Here is a 19,112-nt window from a genome sequence, read left to right on the forward strand (position 1 = left end):
ATCTCAGACAGGCAGAGAGGTCTCTGAAGCTCTCATAGGGTCACAGAGCTAAGTAGGGTCAGATAGGTTAAAAAGTCGTTTTCTGAATATCTTTCCTGTGCGCTTTTCCCATATCAATATGATGTATTCATTGCACTGAATTGGCATCTCTCCCTTGAAGTTTCCTCAGCACCAGATTTATATCTAAATCTGTGGTTCTCAGAACCAGGTCCCCAGTCAGCGGCATCAGCTGGGGACTTGTCAGAAATTCACATTCTCAGCCCCACCCCAGACCTGCAGAATCAGAAACTCTGGGGATGGAAACCAATCTTAAGCCCAAGAGAGAATTCTGATGCACAAAGTTTTGCGAATCACTAGTTGAAGAAGTAATTATTCCTTTCATTCGTGATAATAGCATGAATAATAACATGTACATCACAATGTACAAAAGAGCTTTGAACCTGCATTCATTTTTTTATTGGAGGGTGGGGGTGAGTTCTCTTAAAAGCTCTGTGAGAGTAGAAAGTCAGGTACTGATATACCTATTGTATGACCTCAAAGATGAAGTTCAAGGAGGGTGACCGATTGCTGGGATGGCAGGTCTAGAGAGGGCATTGCCCAAACTGCAACTGAGTCTTCTGCCTTAAAAATCAGCACAGTTACCCTAAGGCACTACTAGATAAAACTTACCACTTACCACTTCTAGATAAAATGGTGTCAACTAGAGCAACCTTTCAGAGCATTCTTAGAAGCATAGAAAGCTAGGTCCAGCATATCATTGCACAGATGAGGAAATAATAATACTAGGAACTCCCATTTTCTGAGGCCTTACATATGATCCTCTCAGGTAGGAAGCAGGGTCTCAGAGAGACCAAGTTGCCTCCCTGGGGGTCACCAAGAGGGCCTGGAAGAGCTAGAATCAGAATGTATGCTGTCTTGTCTCCAGAGCCTGCCACCGAGAGGCTGCCTGGATTGTACTTGGTCATCCAGATCATTAGGGGGCAGCCCTGGACCCATGCTCATTCTCTAGTGCGTATCTACTGCCCTTTATACTACAGAAAACTTCTTTTTCTCTAGAATTCAGGGGTGTCCAACTGCGGCCCATGATCCATTGTTAATTGGCCCACAGCAAATTCCAAAAATATATTTAGTTTACTTGAATAAACCAGGTGAGGCAATACATACTTCACCTCGAGTGAGTGGCCCGGCTGTTTGTGTATTTTACCGCATATGGCCCTTGGTGAAAAACATTGAACAAAGTCTGGACACCCCTGCTCTAGATGGATGGTTTTCTAACAAGCTCCCAGGTGCTGCTAATGCTGTCAGGCTGTGGCCCTCACTTGAGTAGTAAGACTCTAAACGTCCTCATCTGAAGACCGATCAAGCTGATGTGGCAAATGAATAAGAACCAAAGTTTTCAATCTGACATCTTCACTGCCACTCCTAGTCAGCAACATACACACAATTCCATCCCTTTTCCCTTTAGTGGTCTCATCTGCATCCATCCCTCCTAACTTTCCATTGCCTTTTCTTCAGTTACTTCACACCAAGTAACTCTTGTAATGGTCTCCCAGCTCGTCCACTCAGTGATTTTCTTAGGCCTCAACCCATACTGCCCCCCTCCATCAGATTGATCTTATCGAAGCACCAATTCATTTAAGGCAGGTTTGGCATTTAAATCATCTGTTCCTCCTCATTGCCTAAAATTCCTGAACTTACCATTCAAGGTCTTTCATGACTTCCATGAATCAATCTAACATTTTAGCCTCATTCGCAATGACTATTAATGGCCTTCCTAGGCATATAGCCTAGAGAAATTCTGATAAGTATCTAAAGAAGTTTTCATGCTGCAGTGTTTCAATAGTGGAAAACTGGAATCGATTAATATATTCACAAGCAGGAGAAAATTTTTTAAATTGTGGTTTATTCATGCAATGGAATAGTGGTGTTTCGTTTTACCAAATGGGAATCTTTTGTACTATGATCACTGAAACCGTGGTCTGATTACTGGGCTTCTCTCTGATGCATAAAAATCTAAAATGAACATATTCTTTGACATATGACTAATTTTAGCAATTTGCCCCAAAGAAGCAATAATACTAGTGAAATAAATCTTAAAAATCATAAACTTACCGATGATACGGGTAGTATATCACTTTTTATTTTAAAACACATAAAAGAATATTACATATATAGTAAAAAATAAATAAATCATGCATGAGAATGATAAACATCCAATTAATAACAGTGTTGACACCAGGAAGGACAAGAGAGAGAAAGATAAATGGGGACTAGGCAGAAGTCCACAAGGCAATTTCAGTTGTAACACTAAATTTCTGCTTTTTAAAAATAGAGTGAATGTGGCAAAAGAAAATTGTTAAAGTTGGGCAGTTGTGTTGCTTTTGTTACTACTGGGAATATATAACAGTGCAGCAGATTTAGAAAACAGACGGTTTCTTAAAAATACTAAACACAGAATTATCATATGACCTCACAACATAAGCATTCTATCATTATTATTTGAATATTTCGATATATCTAAATAGGCCATTTAGAAAATAAAAATACACATACATAATTTTTTAACTAGCTTTTTTCTACTTCCTGGCCTTCATGACCTGTATGTCTCCCTCCGTCTGGAATTTTTTACACAGTGGTTACAAGTGGTCTAGAGCCAGACCGCCTGGGCTTGAGTCTCCACGCTGAATTGACCCCGGGAGAGAGTCTTAATCTCTAAATGCTTCGGGTTCTCTTTCAAAAACTGGGTGTAATGATAGTATTGAGCTCATAGAATTGTTATATGGTTTAAATGTGGCCACTATATGTGAAACACTAGGAGCACAGTGCCCAGAAGCATTTAGTAAATACCTGCCATCTCCATCATCAACATCAGGATCACCAGAATTACATGATCATCCTCACCACCACCATTATTAAATCTCTTTAATAGATCCTGTCGACTCCTATTTGTCCCTCATATTTTAAATATCAGTTAAATGATTACTTTTCAAAGAAGTCTACCCTGACTCTCTGATATAAGTTAGTCTCATAGGACCCTGTCCTTTTTTGTACATGTGTGCATTAAAATTTGTAGTTATTTATAATGTGTTTTTATTTGCTTAACATCTCTCTACTATATTTGAACACAAAAGTTTCTTGAGGGCTAAGGCTGAGTGCATTTTATTCATCTTTTTATATTCATTGTCCAGTCTAGGCTGGACAATGAATATAAAATGGTGTAGATTCTGAGTATTTATTTGTTGAATGAATACACACATACATAAACCATTATATCAATGGTGTAGATTCTGAGTATTTATTTGTTGAATGAATACACACATATGTAAACCATTATATCATTTGACCAGTATGCAGCCATTAATATTATGTCTATGAATAATTTACAACATGGAAAAAATTTTGGCTTGCTTAGTGGGAAAACTGAAAAGTACAAAAGTATATATGTAATATGACTGTGATGCCATATAAACAATAACAACAAAAACGATCCTTTAATTTTGAGGAAAACAGGGGAGACGTCCATTCACAATGTTGTGCAAGCAACACCTCCATCTACTTCTAAAACACTTTATCACCCCAAAATAAAACCCTGTACCCATTAAGCTGTAACTTCTCCCCACTCGCCCCTCTCCCAGCCCCAACAACTACCAATTTGCTTTCTGACTCTATGGATTTACCTATTCTGGATATTTCATATAAATATCATGTTTCCCCGAAAATAAGATCTAGCCAGACAATCAGCTGTAATGTGTCTTTTGGGGCAAAAATTAGTAAAATAAGGCCCCTTATTTTACTATAAGACCAGGTCTTCTATTCTATTTTATTATATTCTATTATATAAGACCAGGTCTTATATTAATTTTTGCTCCAAAAGACACATTAGAGCTGATTGTCTGGCTAGGTCTTATTTTCGGGGGGAAACGGTAGAGTCACAATATGACTTTTTACGTCTGGTTTTCTTCACTTAGCATAATGTTTTTGAGGCTCATTCACGTTGCAGCATGTGTTAGAACTTCATTGCTTTTTATGGATAACTGTATGTGTAGACCACAATTTGTTTATCCATTCATGTTAATGAACATTTTTGTTATTTCCATCTTTTGGTTATTGTAAATAATGCTGTTATGAACATGGGTGTGGCAGTATTTGATTATTTGTTTTCAGTTTTGAGGGTGGGGTACATATCTAGGATTGGAATTGCAGGGTCATATGATAATTCTATGTGTAGTATTTTTAAGGAACTGTCAAACTGTTTTCCAAATCTGATGCACCATTGTATATCCCCACTAACAACATAAGAGGATTCCAATTTCTCCGAATTCTCATCAACACTTATTTCCTTTTTTAACAAAAATTATAGCCATCCTAGTGGGTATGAAGTAGTATCTCATTGTGGTTTCAATTTGCGTTTCCCCTAACGACTAATGATGTTGAGTATCTTTTTATGTACTTGTTGGTCTGTCTTCTTTGGAGAAATGTGCCTGCAAGTGCGTTGCCCATTTTTAAACTGGATTTCTCACCTTTTTTGTTGTTGAGGTATATTGTCTGGATACTAGACCCTTAGTAGTTACATTATTTACAAATATATTCTTTCTTCCTATAGGTTGTCTTCACTTTGTTGGTAATGTCTTTTGATGCACAAATGTTTTTAATTTTGATGAAATTTAATTTATCTTTTTTTTCTTTTGCTACTCATGCTTTTGGTATCATAACTAAGAATTCATTCCAAATCAAAGCTCTAAAAGATTTACCTCTATATTTTTCCTAATAGCTTTATAGTTTTAGCTCTTATAATTACATCATTGATCCATTTTGAGTTAAGTTTTGTATATGATGTGAGGAAGGGGCCCAACTTCATTCTTTTGCGTGTGACTGGCCAGTGGTTCCAGCACCATTTGTTGAAGAGACTATTCTTTCCCCATTCAATGGCCTTGGCATTCTTGTTGAAAAGCAACTGGCAATAGATGTAGGAGTTTATTTCCAGTCTGTCAATTCTACTCCATTGATCTATATGTCTATTTTTATGCCAGTGTCACACTGTCTTAATTACTATAGCTTTGTAGTAAGTTTTGAAATTGGGAAGTTCAAGTACTCTGAAGTTGTTCTTTTTTGTTGTTTTTAAGATTGTTTTGGCTATTCAGAGTCCCTTGCATTCCATATGAATTTGAAGATCAGCTTTTCTATTTATGCAAAAGGTCATCGGAATTTTGATAGGGATTGCATTAAATCTTTATATAGCTTTGGGCAAAATTACCATCTCAACACTTTTGTCTTCCAGTTTATGAACATGTGCTGTTCCTCCATTGATTTAAGTGTTCTTTCATTTCTTTCAGCAGTGTTTTATAGTTTCAGTATATAAGTCTTTTACCTCCTTGGTTAAATTTATCCCTAGATATTTAATTGTTTTTTATGCCATTGTCAATGGAATCATTAATTTCCTTTTCAGATTGGTTTATTGCTGGTGCATAAAAATACAACTAATTTTTGTGCATTGATTTTATTTTCTGCAACTTTGCTGAATTTATTAGCTCTAGTAGGGTGTGTGTGTGTGTGTGTGTGTGTGTGTGTTTGTGTGTGTGTGTGTAGTTTGAGGGTATTCTATATATAGGATCATGTCATCTGTGAATAGAGATGGTTTTACTTCTTCCTTTCCAATTTGGATGCCTTTTAATTTCTTTCCTTGTCGGATTGCTCTGCTTAGAACGTCTAATACAATGCTGAATAGCAGTGGTGAAAGTGGGTATTCTCATCTTGTTCCTGACCGTAGAATGATTGAGAATGACGTAGAATCATTCAGAATGATGCTAGCTGTGAAGTTTCACTAATGTCCTTTATCACATTGAGGAAGTTTCCTCACATTCCTACTTTTTTGAGTGTTTTTGTTATGAAAGGGTGTTGGATTTTGTCAAATGCTTTTTCTGAGTCAATTGAAATGATCATATTTTTTTCCTTTATTAAGTTAATGTTGTGTATTACATTGGTTGATTTTCTTATATTAAACCACCCTTGCATTCTTTAGCTATATCCCACTTGGCCATAGTGGATCCTTTAAAAGTGTTTTTGGATACAGTTTGCTAGCATTTTGTTGAGAATTTTGCATCTATATTCATATGGAATATTGGTCTGCAGTTTTCTTATGGTGTCTTTGTCTGGCTTTGTTATCAGGGTAATGCTGGTTTCATTCAAAGCATTCAAAGCATTCTAAAAAAAAATCTAAAAAGCATCTAAAGCATTCAAAGAATGCGTTAGAAATTGTCCCCTGCTCTTCTATTTTTAGGAAGAGTTTGAGGAGGACTGATGTTAATTTTTCTTTAAACATTTGGTAGAATTCACCAGTACTAAGCCATCTGGTTCTGGACATTTTTCTTTTGGGAGGTTTTTTTATTTCTGATTCATTCTCTGTTTTTTACATCTTTTTTTCAGATTTTCTATTTCATTTGAAGTCAGCTTTTGGCAATTTATGTGTTGCTAGGAATTTTTCCATTTCATCTATGTTATTTAATTTGTTGGTGGACATTGTTTATAGTACTCTTTTATCTTGTTTATTTTTGTAAAGTCAGTAGTGATATCCCCACTTTCATCTGATTTTAGTTCTGACTTTTCTTTCTTCATAGTGTAGATAGAGGTTTGTCCACTTTGTTGATCTTGTCAAAAAACAAACTTCTGCTTTCAGCATACATAACTTAAAAATACACATATTATATTATATTTTACTATATTATATTACATATTAACCTAAGTTGCATTACAAATGAATTGCACTCCCCAAACTTGTCCTTTTCCCACCCCCAAATATTTATTGTTTCTGTAAAGCCAACAGCAGTTGGGCACATCTCCAACTTGCTACACTTTGTTAGGGTCTCTCTCACTATCTTCCATCACCCACTGCTTCCCCTCCCCCCCCCCCCAGAGTGAGGCCTCAGCCATGTCCTCCAATCAGAAACTCTGCCACATGCAGCTTTGTGGGTTTCTTCTCATGCCACCTGTACCTTCAACGAGCACTATTTTTTTTTTTTTTTTTTTGCGGTTGGCTACAGCATTGCGGCCCTTCCTGGGACATCTCGGAAGCCAAATGATAGATGATGTCAGAGATGGGAGAAGAGTATTTATGGCCCCTACGACATGTATGAAACCTCATCCTGCATGCACTCACCCCATTCTCCTCCTACTCATCACGCCTTGGTGTGGGTGGGCAGGTGGTGGTGGTGAGAGTAAATTCTAGCTTCTCATTTCCCAAAACCAGTCCCCAACCCACTGTCGCCATGGACTGAGGGCATCAAAAATGTCTCCCAAGTACTCTGTCCTGACCCATCCCAGCCACCTCTGAGGCACCTAAACTAAGGTCTGAGTCTAGTCACAGAGCAGTTTAAAACATCTGGGCTATAGAAGAACACAAGATTATCTCCCTACTACAGGGTTCAAATGACATTCCCTTAAGTCACTTGAGAGGGCTTTTCACTAAGTGAATGTATTGAGGATCCTGACTTCACCTCTATTTCCCCAAAGTTAATTTAGCCTGAAGGTATGGAAACATCCAATCTGCTACCTCTATGCTCTTAAGTTAATAAAGATGTAAACTACCGTAGTCGATCACATTTTTATTTCTATTTTTCATCACATATTCTTGTACGTTCTTGGCTCACGTGGAGATGGTGGTAAACTTGGAAGCAAAGGGAGACATTCCTGCCTGTTACTTGACACTTCCTTGTCCAAAATCATTTGCGCTTTCTGGGCTTTCTTGCTGTGACTGTATGCCTGTTGGTTACTTTGTCACATGTAACAAAACCAGTGGAAATACTCATAGTTCTTAGTATTTTTGTTATGAAGATATGACCAGCACATGCAGGAACACAAACTGCTCTTTCTATAGGTATTATATTGGTCCAGATCATTGTTTTTAACAAGAACTGAAGAGGTAAAATCCTAGAACTCACAAATCTGTTTTAGTAGGTCACAGGAAACATGCAAATCATAGAAACCACAATCATCCAAGAGCAGCTATATTGAAAAGAGCAAGAATTTGTCTTCTAAAGATGTCAACTGAACAAATCCATCACAGATAAGTAAAGAAGTTACAAGAGACATCGTCAGAATACCCTCAGGCTGTTGGTAAACCTTGTCTGTCTCCTTGTCTGGACAGCAATATTCTCCAGCCATGTTTTTCCCATGTTTTCATTTGGTTGAGCATTGCCAACCACTGAGGGGCAGAGAGTTTCTTAGAACAAACCTAACTTTCAGCTTCAATGGTCTAACTCCCAACTCAGCTGCTGATCTTCAGTGTACGAATAAACTTATTCTTAAAGTTTAAGAATCTTAAACTTCTCGTGGCCTGGTACTTCCCTCTTCATTCAGGAAGCAGGAACTATTTTTATTTCATTGGTTTACGGAGGAATTGGGTGTCTCCTCATCCCTGTCCCAGGTCACCTTGAGTTGATGACAACCAGGTATTCTATGTGATCCTGATTGGCCAATAGGCACATAAGAGATGGGAGCTTTTCCCCAAGTCTGCTCAAAGGGCTATACTCCTCCTTAAGACTGAGAATTTCAAACACCACGAACCCAGTGCCACAGCGAGAGGGGTTCTCAAACTCAAGGAAAAGCATCTTTCCTAACTCTCTTCATGTGCATAAAAAATTCTAAGGTGTATTTACCCAGGTTCCCAATTTTCTATCTACATGGACCGGGTGAAAACAAAATGACAAGGAAAAACAGTTTGACTTGAGTGTTGTGTGGTTATTTGCCATTCTCCCCCAGATCCACTCTGAGCCTCAGGAAGTAGATATTTGTGGGCTATATCACCTAGACTCCCCACTGCTCCCTCTGCTTTTGGGGTCCAGTCACTTGGAGCCACTGGCAGATCAGAGTGGGAGCAGGAGGTTAGGGTACTTTTCCGTTCCTGCCCTCCTCCTGAATTGCCGATGTTCTAGTAGTAACTGCAGCCCTTTGACCTTCAATTCTCAACTCCAGCTCTTAAAAGGGCTCAGGTGGTATCGTTTATTCTATAAACCTCAAGCATAGGGCTAAAAGCTCCCACTCTACTGCTGCTAAGGCATGGGTGCCTCACCGCCCCTGTGGGTTCTCTTATCTCTGCCTGCACCCTGTAAATATCCTCATCCTTATACAGTCTCTTCAGAATCTTAGCCGAGTGTGCCACCTGTTCCCCGTGATAGAAAGAAGCCAAACATTTGAATCCTGGCTCTGCCACTACCTACCTCTGCAGGGCTGGAGTCAACGGTGTCTAGTGTGAAGATATAAATGTAGAGTGCTCCTAGTTAGCCAGGGAAGAATTCCTGGGCCTTGACCTTCCCCATCCCAGAGTGACTCCAAGGAACGAGCAACAAGATCCTGGAGTCAGGAGGTTCCATAAGTGGGAGAGGACCCAGCAGCACTGGGGTGAGTATGACCTGTTTTGCTATTGAAATCTTAGAAAGACCCTTCCAGTCTCTGCCCAGAGACCACACTAAGGGACAGTTGGGGAACTTTTCCTGTTCCTGATCAAGCAAGGATCTGTCTTCTAAGGAAAAACCTGAGGCCCTTCTTGCTTAGCACAAAAACCAAGTCTTATGCAGGATAGACGGTCACAATTTATTGAAATCTAGAAAGGATACCTAGACTGCACTGAGTGTTGTGTTGTTGTTGGTTACCATTGGTAACATAGCAGACACTGTAACATAAATATAACTGATTTATATCCATTTAAACCTCACAGACCCCAGAGGCCTTATTATTCCTATTTTATAGTTGGGGAAATCAAGACTTAGAAATTTACCAAGGCCACAGCATGAGATCCTGCCCCTACAGACTGCTGAATTCCAGAAAGCACCAGGGGCCAACTCAGATGACCCAACGTTCCCTGTGGGACCTTAGGAACATTCCTCCCAAGTGTAGTCTACATCGCAATTGTGCTGTTAATGGTGATTTCCTTTTCTTTCTTCCTTCTAAAAATATTATGGTAAAATAAACATAACATTTATGTTTACATAACATAATGTTTACCGTCTTATTTCATTCATAATGTTGTGCAACCATTACCACCATCCATCCCAGAATTCTTTTCATCTTGTAAAACTGAGACTCTATGTCTACTAAACTATCACTCCACATTAACCCATCACCCCAGCACCTGGCAATCACCTTTCTACTTTTTGTCTCTGTGATTTTGTCTAAGTAACTTCCCCTGAAAGTTACAAGCCTTCAATAGACTCAAGAGTTCCAATACAGTTAGTTCATACTGATTCTCTCAGTGCCATTTTTGTCTAGGTGGGGAGATAGATTCCTGATGCTTCTTACTCCATCATCTTCCCAGAATCTCAACAGTGGTTTCTTTTAACAAAGCTTCTTTCTCAGGAGTGGGACATATCATAAACAAGGCCCTTCTTACTAAGGACATCTCTTCCACAAAAGACCGTTTAGCATTCCCTTCCGTTAAAAAGCTCTAGTTAGTGAAATTCTAATCTGATCCTAAATCTGTGATGCCACTGAAACCAGGACCCATGGTCACATAAAATCTCATTATGAAACCATGACACATGGTCACATAAAACCTCATTACATTTCCTCCACCATCGCCAACAGCCCTGTTAGTATTTATACCCAGGGAAATGAAGTCCTGTTGTGCTTGGTTCATGTAAATTATCACTGGCAGAGGAAAGTAGATTTCTAGATATAGAGACCCACAAGATAAATAGCCCAGAGTCATTAGACATGGGAGATATACAGGGTGTGTCTAACTCACTCTCAAGGTTGCATAAGCAAAATTTCAAAATTAATCCTACTCTGGAGAACTCAATGTAATGTACAATGTTCCTGGCTAAGAAAGAAGAACTGTATCATTCTTTTTTTTTTTTCAGATATTTACCGTTACTTACTCTTATATCTCCGCCTTCTCCTTCTGCAGGAAACTTTATTTCCTACTTCTGCACACCAAGTTCCTACCTCCAGATCTGTTGGGCTCCGTTGCTGAGAAGCCTGACATACCAGTGCCTCTTGGAAGAAGCCATCCACTGGTGAGTGGTGGGTACTCTTTTTCCATTACTTTATGAAGCATGGACTCAGAGCATCTCAACTCTGGACATGTAGGGACTGGGAGCCCCCTGAGGGTCTGCACAGCCCAAGAACTTGGCAATGATAAAGGTGAAAGAAAGGGGTGGAGGGTGGTGTCTGCACCAGAAATATTAGAGAGACCCTGATGACAGTGAGGAAGGACAGAGCAGGGTGAGACCACCCTTCAGGACTCAGGTGAGAGCAGAGAATGTGCTAAAAAGGGAGAATCGAGAACGTTAAGACAATCTGGTCTTTCAACTCCTGCTCCTCTCTGTCCCTCCCAACTCCCAAAGACTTAAAAGAGCTGGAAATTTCTACCCAGAATTTTTCCCCCTCCTGGTGCAGGCCCTGAACCAAAACGTGCCTCTTGCCTCAATCCAGGAGGTCCCCAGAGGATGAAGTGAGGAATTTCTTTTTCTGAGAGGAAGCTTTTCATTAATTCTGGACGATGTATCCTGACACTTGAAAGTGACATCTAGACCAATGCATTTGAGCCACCTTGCAAGTGCCTGCTGTGGTAGGAGCTAAGTGTGCCTGAGTGAGATAGGTAACAAAGAGGGGTGGCTGGCATTTGAGAGGCCAGTGCAGCTGAACAACAAAGAGCTGAGCAAACACGGTAGAAGTGGTTGGGACAATCCACCCCCTGGCACCCCATCCTCACCCCCCAATCTGAGTCACCAGAGCAAGGGTCTGGGCTGTATATTTTTAACTGACAAACTTCCTGTGTGATACTGAAGCCGAGCATTTAAGTACCACTTCTCCAGTCCACACTTTCCCTACACATGCGGAGAGTAGCCCTGGTTAATTACAAGACAGCCCTAGAGCTTGCTGCAAGGAAGGGGCTGTGGATCCCCAATATGTTTCTTTTGATAAAGTCTCCCACTGGATTACCTGGAAGTCTAGTCCACAGTAAAGCATTTTGCTTCTCTGCAGCTTGCAGCCTGCTAGTTCTCTGTGATTCATTTATTCAATTAATATTTATTTAGTAGCCGCTCTGTCCTGGGTTGGGTTCTAGGACACCATGATACCTCATTGCAAGACTAAGATCTCTGCCCTCATGGAGCTTATATTCTGCTGTAAGTGTGTGTGTGTGTGTGTGTGTGTGTGTGTGTGCACGTGTGTGTGTATGCACTTGCGCTTGCATGGGTGGGGCACACTCTTGTGGGTGAGTGTGGATTTTAAGGCTAAACACCAAAGAAGTTTTGTTAAAGGCATGAAGATTACCTAGAAAATCCGTTACCTGTTTTCTTACATCCACCTTTGCTCTCAGAGCCTGGAGATGGGAGCCCCTGAGGACCTTTGAAACTGAATAGCTGAGTGCTCCAATTCCAGCTCAGCCAGTACTAGCTTTGTGAGTTTGGGAAAGTTATTCGTAAAATGTAGAAATACTTATCTCTCAAAGTTTTTGCAAAGATTAAATTAATTAATGTATGCAAAGTATTTAGCATGGCACCTGAAGCTTAAGGAGCACTCAGTGAATGGCTATAGTTATAATTCTGTAGGCGGGTACGCTTGTTTTCTTCCAAGCTTCATCAGAGGTCTTAGTTGCTGCAGATCTCAAGAATCTGGCTTAATGATGTGAAATGTAAGATCTGTGAAATGTACCAATCACAAGAGAAGTTCAAGAATGTGTAAATAGATAAAAAGATAAGGTGTGTGCATAGATAAAGACAAATTTCATAGTCATTACCAGAAAGAAAGAAAAAAAAAGAATATTCTTGAGAATCAAGCCTGATGATGTTCGGTGTCATTCTTATTATAAAGAGTTTCATGCATTCTTTCAATAACATGTATTGATGCCTCCATTAGTCTGATTCTGTCATAAGAGCTAGAGAGAGAAACACGATCTCGTCCTTAACCTCGAGAAGAACACACTGTGTAGAAGATAATGTAGTAAGTGCTTATTTAGAGACATGGGCAGTGTTAGGAGATGAGAAGAGTGATTCAACAGAGGACACAAGTTAGGCTTCACAGAGAAGAAGAATGTGAGCTGGAGGTGTCGGGGGATGAACAGGCGCTCATCAGCCATTTCAGGCCGAGGGCAAGCATATGCAATACCATGGAAGCATGGAGGACATGGTGAGTTTAGGGGAAATGGAAAGAAAATGGCTGTGGCTGTAGCACACAATCTGGGATTTGAGAAATGATGAGAGGTGAAACTGGGAGGAAGTGAGTTTAGGAAGAGGCATTGCCTTTGAAGTCTCACCACACACACATCGTGGGGCTCCTGGAGGTTTGAAGCTGACAAGTGCGTGATCAAATTTCAGCTGTAGACAGGACAGAGTGAAAGGGAGCATGGCTAGGAAGGAGCCACAAGGAAATGAGAGACCACAGCAAAGCCAGAGGGGAGAAGTGCATGAGGCAAGGAAGTGTCAGTTGGAAGAGGCACAGAGGGCATTCATCGCAGAGCTATTTCTCAAGTCAAAGTCATCTAACATCACAGTGACAATACAGAGCAGTCCTCTGTCCCAGGTGCTGCTGAATTCTTGTCTTCATTTATCTTCATGGCAACTCAGCCGAGTTAATATTTTAATGTCAAGAAACTGATAGTTGAAGAAGTAATGAGCCCCAAATTACACAACTTGTAAGTTGGAGGCAGGATTCAAATCTAGGTTTGTTTGGCTCCCAAGGCCTGGCTCTTAATCTTCTGAAGAGGATTTGACCAGGATAATGTCAAATCCTGCTTCTTAGGTAATGGAGTAAGTGACAATAGCCAAGACAAGGAATCCACAGGTTGAAGCAAGTTTCTGGGGGTGTTCAGTTGGGGGTAGATTGAATTTGAGGTACCTGTATTATACCCTCTTTGACCACTGCTGTACCTCTAGTGCCTAAAACAGAGTATGACTCATAGTAGGTGCTTTATAAATATTGATTAAATGAATAAATCTATGGGGAGATATGCAGTAGACAAAGGAAAATTCGCCTCTGGGGTGTAGGAGTTGAAAGGTGGGGCTGAAAGGCAGAGCTTTGGGAAGCGCTAGCATTCAGAGTACTTAGAACCCTGAGATTAGATGCCACGATTCAGGAAGCTGTCTGGAGCAAGAATGAAGAAGGAAGAAGATAAACACGTGGGAGCCAAGGATGGTGCCTGGGGACTCTTACAGCATGGGCAGGGGGAGGAGACCCCAAAGAACAGACTTCGTAAGAAGTGGTGCGACACAAGTGAACCTCCTGGAAGCCAAAAGAGTTTTAAATGGAAGAAGTTATCAGAAGGATCAAAGGCTCATGAAGGATGAAACTGGGTTTGTCTCTGCAACTTCAGCAGGAGATATTTTGGCCGGATGATGGAGACAGAAAGTTGAGAAGGGTATCAGAACCCTTTTGGGTGCAGGTAACCAAAAACAAAACTCATAGTGCAGGTTTAAACACAGGGATTATTTTTCTCAGTTAACAGGAAGTCAGAAGATGGGCAGCTCGAGGGTGAGCTTGGGACTTGGTGATGAAATTCTGCTTAGTTTTGCTCCTATTCTCTGGATCTTTCATGCAGGGTGCCAAGCACCAAGCCCATACAAGACAAAGTACAAAAGCAGAAGGGTCCAGCCGGAGTTTCTCTTGCATCTCTCTTATCAGAGCAGAGCATTTCCAGAAGGCCCCGAGCAGAGTCTCTTTCTAGATTATCATCCAGGAATGTGCCCCATGCAGAGGAGGTAGAGAAAGTAAGTGATCATCATGTTTGCCTTACGTTAAGAGTGGGGCTTTCTGGGAAGGTCAAGAGTATTGGCAGATGGGGAGATGACTGCTGTCTGCTCCTAGAAATAAAGAGAAGTGATAAACTAGCACATATGCTTTCAAGGAGATGTCTGCAAAGCAAAGACAAAGTGGAGGATATTTTTAAGATCAGTAATTGCAGCAGTTCTGTTGTGTGTTAGCATTGTGTTCTCTGTTTACAGGACGGAGGAAGATGGGTGACAATGACACGTTGCCCCAGTTCAGCCACCACATGCTGTCCACATCTCATTCTCTGCTTGCAACGAATTTCCAGGGGAACGAGGAAGACCCCAGCACTACTTATGACTATGGGGACAGTGCACCCTGTGAAAAAGACGACGTGAAGCTAATCGCAGCCAGGCTCCTGCCCCCACTCTACTCGCTGGTGTTCATCTTCGGTTTTGTGGGCAACATGCTGGTCGTCCTCATCCTGATAAACTGCAAGAAGCTGAAGAGCATGACTGACATCTACCTGCTCAATCTGGCCATCTCCGACCTGCTTTTCCTTATCACCATCCCATTCTGGGCTTACTACGCGGCAAATGAGTGGCTCTTAGGAAATGTGATGTGTAAGTTATTCACAGGGATGTATCACGTCGGTTACTTTGGCGGAATCTTCTTCATCATCCTCTTGACGATCGATAGGTACCTGGCTATCGTCCATGCTGTGTTTGCTTTAAAGGCCAGGACAGTCACCTTTGGGGGGGTGACAAGTGGGGTCACCTGGGTGGTGGCTGTATTCGCCTCTCTTCCGGGAATCATCTTCACCAAATCCCAAGAAGAAGGGATTACTTACTCCTGTGGCCCTTATTTTCCAGTCGGATGGAAGAATTTCTATACATTAATGAGGACCATCTTGGGCCTGGTCCTGCCACTGCTTATCATGGTCATCTGCTACTCAGGAATCCTGAAGACCTTGCTTCGCTGTCGGAACGAGAGGAAGAAACACAAGGCCGTGAGGCTCATCTTCACCATCATGATCGTTTACTTTCTTTTCTGGGCCCCCTACAACATCGTCCTTCTCCTGAACACCTTCCAGGAATTCTTCAATGTGAGTACCTGTAAGACCACCAGTCAGCTGGACCAAGCCATGCAGGTGACGGAGACCCTGGGGATGACGCACTGCTGTATCAACCCCATCATCTACGCCTTCGTTGGGGAGAAGTTCAGACGGTATCTCTCCGTGTTTTTCCGAAAGCACATCGCCAAACACCTCTGCAAACAATGCCCCATTTTCTATCGGGAGACAGCAGACCGAGTGAGTTCAGCATACACCCCTTCCACTGGGGAGCAGGAAGTCTCGGCTGGTTTCTAAATAAACAGCAGTTTGCTTGATAGTTTTTAAGGGAGTTGGCAATCTATACTTGATAATAAGCCCCAAGGGTTTACTGAAGAATAGAGGCTTGTGAGTCTCTTAAGCAAGTGCCCAGAAACCTCAGGGTTGCACGTACCAACAGAGATGTATGTACCAACATGTACTCCAGGAATATTCCAGAACAACTGTGGGTAGAGACTGACTCTCTAGCAAGCTCATCTTGGTTCCTGGAAAATGGCACAGTGCCTTGTGCTTACGCTCTTTTCCCAATCGTCACTATTTCTTCGCTCATTCTCTGAGTTTATCAGTCTCTTTCATCACGCCCCCGGCTGGAGGCAGGGAGGAGAACGAGACAGGTGGGTGAATGTGAGTGGGGTTGGGCCATGTCCAGAGAGGAGGGGGGCGTGAGCATGGCTGAGCCTGGATGGGGATGAAGATAAGGGGTTTGCTCGTTCCGCCGGGCAGTAGTTCTGTCTCTTAGCCCCACCCCCACACACACGCATTTATTTTGAAGGCTTTCCCAGGTCCTGGAGAGCTTAGGAGCTGTAATTACTTTCTGACAGCTTTGCTTGGGTCCCATGATTTTTCTCTGTGTAAGTGCATGACACATTTTTGCTTTATTGTGTTTTATCTATGCCAACTACATTTGAAAGCTATTAAATCGATGGCCCTATTGTTCCCATGCTTCTTAGGCCACATGCCACTATAAAATTTTTTGTTTACAAAATCTATAGTGAGATGAAAAAAATAAAGCCCTTGTTTGTTCTTTCTGGGGAAAGGGGAGGGATGGAGGTAGTGATGAGGAGTAAGAGTGGGGACCGATTAGTTCCCCCATGGGGTTGCAGGGCCATAGCAAGAGTGAGACCACCCCTGGAATGTTTCTAGAAACAGCTAAGGGAGAGGCCAGGAAGGACGCCTCGGAACCTCTAACGGCCTCATGTATCAGATCTGACTGAGTTGTTTCCTTGTGGTCTTTCCCAGCCTTCTGGCTGCCCTGCCTCGTCTGTTTCCCCAAAGACTTTATCACATAACTCTTGCCTGTAGAATTACCCTACTTCAAAATCCAGCTGTGGAGGTCCAGGAACGTAGACTTGGGGAGAATGTGAAGGAAACTGCAGTAAGAACCCCTTGGTGAACACACTGGAGTGTGTCCTCAGGGCAGAGAAGGGGCCTGGGGACAGGCCAGAGACCCTGCCCTGGAAATCATACACCAGCCTGTGTATCTATGTGTCCAAATTACCAGGAAGGGCAGGCCTAAATGAAGAAGACTCTAGGTGGGTTGGGTAAAAACGTCTTCCAAACTGCCTTCCAGGGCCTCACTTTTGGATACATAAATGAGTTCAGATGTTGTTGTTTTTTTAAGTAAAAGTAAAATTAAAGTAAAAATAAAACTGCAACTTTCACATGTGCCAAAGTATCATTTTAAGAGCTACTATTATGCCACGCCTGAAAATATGGTATTAGTCGTAGAGACAATTCTGGTTTTGAGCTTAAAATCTTGCAGCATTTTTAGGAGACTACTGATTCACATAAATAGCTGTTGATCAGTCAGTTGGAGGTGTGATCTCTGGACTTACTAATTTATGGTGATGTAGCATCGAAATGATACCATGTCGATCACAGCACATACTCCACAACTGTCATCTCAACGATGTCTTTATTGTCTCAGACTTGCTGCCAAAAATCTTTTTTTACACCATTAAGTCCATGAAATCATGGATTGAATCCTATTGGAATGTTTCAGGGCCTTGCCGGTGTCCTTACTGTTGTTCAAATTGTCCCGTTTGGCCACTGGGAACACCTGAATCAAGCTGACTTCTGATCAAAGCCTTTAAACCCTATTTGTAAAGAAGGGGAGTTGGTTCATTACGTTAGCGAAGCCTTCTGTCTTGGTTGAGCCAAGATAAGAACGTGCATACACGTTACCCGGTGCATGTCCGAGCCGATACAAGCAAGAAACACAGGATTTCTGAACCCGGTTTCTTGGAAGCTGAAAGACTATGGCTTTCCTTTCTTGCTTCATGGCTAGAGAAGGTTCAGAAAGAAGTGTGTGTGTTGAGAGTGGGGTGGGGGGGGGTCATGCTTCACCTGCAGGTATTTGTATGATCCTAATGAATGCATTACATTTTCTCTTGATGATCAAATGTAAATACTGTTTTTTAAGAAACTATGATATGGAAAATGAATCAGTGTTCTATAAGGCTTGTCTTTTTTTTTTTAACTGTCTGATTAGCAACTCCTCATTTCCTCCTTTCCCCAATCTCTGGCAACCTCAGCTTCAATCCTTTTCCTCTGTGAGTTTGACTATTTTGAATATGTCATGTAAGTGGAATCATGCAGTACTTGTCCTTCTGTCACTGGCATGTTTTACTTAGTACAGTGTTTTCTAGCTTCATCCATGCTGCCACATATCACTGGATTTTCTACTTTTTTGAAGCTGAATAATAGTCCATTCCATGCATTTATCACATTTTCTTTATTCATTTATCAACACGCATAACATTTCATTTGTATGCGATGAATAAGTTTTAAATATCCACTTTACAACATTGTGCCTATAGATAACAATACAGTATTGTACACTTAAAACTCTGTGAAGAGGGTAGGTCTCATGTCAAGTGTTCTTACCACAATGAAAATAAATAAATAAATAAATAATAACCAAAAAAACTGCCTGCTTTATTATACTGTGATGTGATAGATTGTCTTACTGTTCCTGACTTTTGACTCCTTCCCTTGTGTGGTTGCATGCCTGTCCTTGGCGCGTGACTTGCAATGTGTCCTACTGGTGGGACACCCCCACCCCATCCACAGGTGGCTCAGCCAATGGAAAGTGAGCGGAAGTGACACCCACCTCCTCCACATAGAGCGTTCAAGGTGGTTGGGCTGTCGCTGCTTAGCCACAGGAAGGCCCATCCCAGACCACGACCCCTTCAGCCCAGGTATCCTGGTGAGTGGACGAGAAGATGCAGAGAGCAGAGCCAGGGCCCCAGCCACATGTCCCAGGAGGAAAAGGTCTGTTTTCAGCCCCTGTGTTGTGGGATTG

At 41.6% G+C, this 19,112-nt stretch overlaps 1 protein-coding gene across 4 annotated transcripts; it reads left to right on the plus strand.

The window, feature by feature from the left end:
- Nucleotides 1–10,707: 10,707 nt before the first annotated feature.
- On the plus strand, nucleotides 10,708–18,701 carry CCR2 (C-C motif chemokine receptor 2). 4 transcript variants are annotated; one of them, XM_081071830.1, is made up of 3 exons: nucleotides 10,708–10,790; nucleotides 10,898–11,006; nucleotides 14,934–18,701. In XM_081071830.1, the coding sequence occupies exon 3, from the start codon at nucleotides 14,945–14,947 to the stop codon at nucleotides 16,064–16,066; it is 1,122 nt and encodes a 373-aa protein (XP_080927956.1). In that variant the 5' UTR covers nucleotides 10,708–10,790; nucleotides 10,898–11,006; nucleotides 14,934–14,944; the 3' UTR covers nucleotides 16,067–18,701. The 4 variants fall into 4 exon arrangements, with proteins under 4 accessions (XP_080927956.1, XP_080927955.1, XP_080927957.1 ...); XM_081071829.1 differs by having other exon boundaries at nucleotides 10,773–11,006; XM_081071831.1 differs by lacking the exons at nucleotides 10,708–10,790; nucleotides 10,898–11,006 and adding an exon at nucleotides 14,271–14,374 and having other exon boundaries at nucleotides 14,934–18,695.
- The last annotated feature ends 411 nt before the right edge of the window (nucleotides 18,702–19,112 follow it).

The sequence above is a fragment of the Rhinolophus hipposideros genome (assembly GCF_964194185.1).
Source record: "Rhinolophus hipposideros genome assembly, chromosome: 14".
Taxonomy (NCBI): domain Eukaryota; kingdom Metazoa; phylum Chordata; class Mammalia; order Chiroptera; family Rhinolophidae; genus Rhinolophus; species Rhinolophus hipposideros.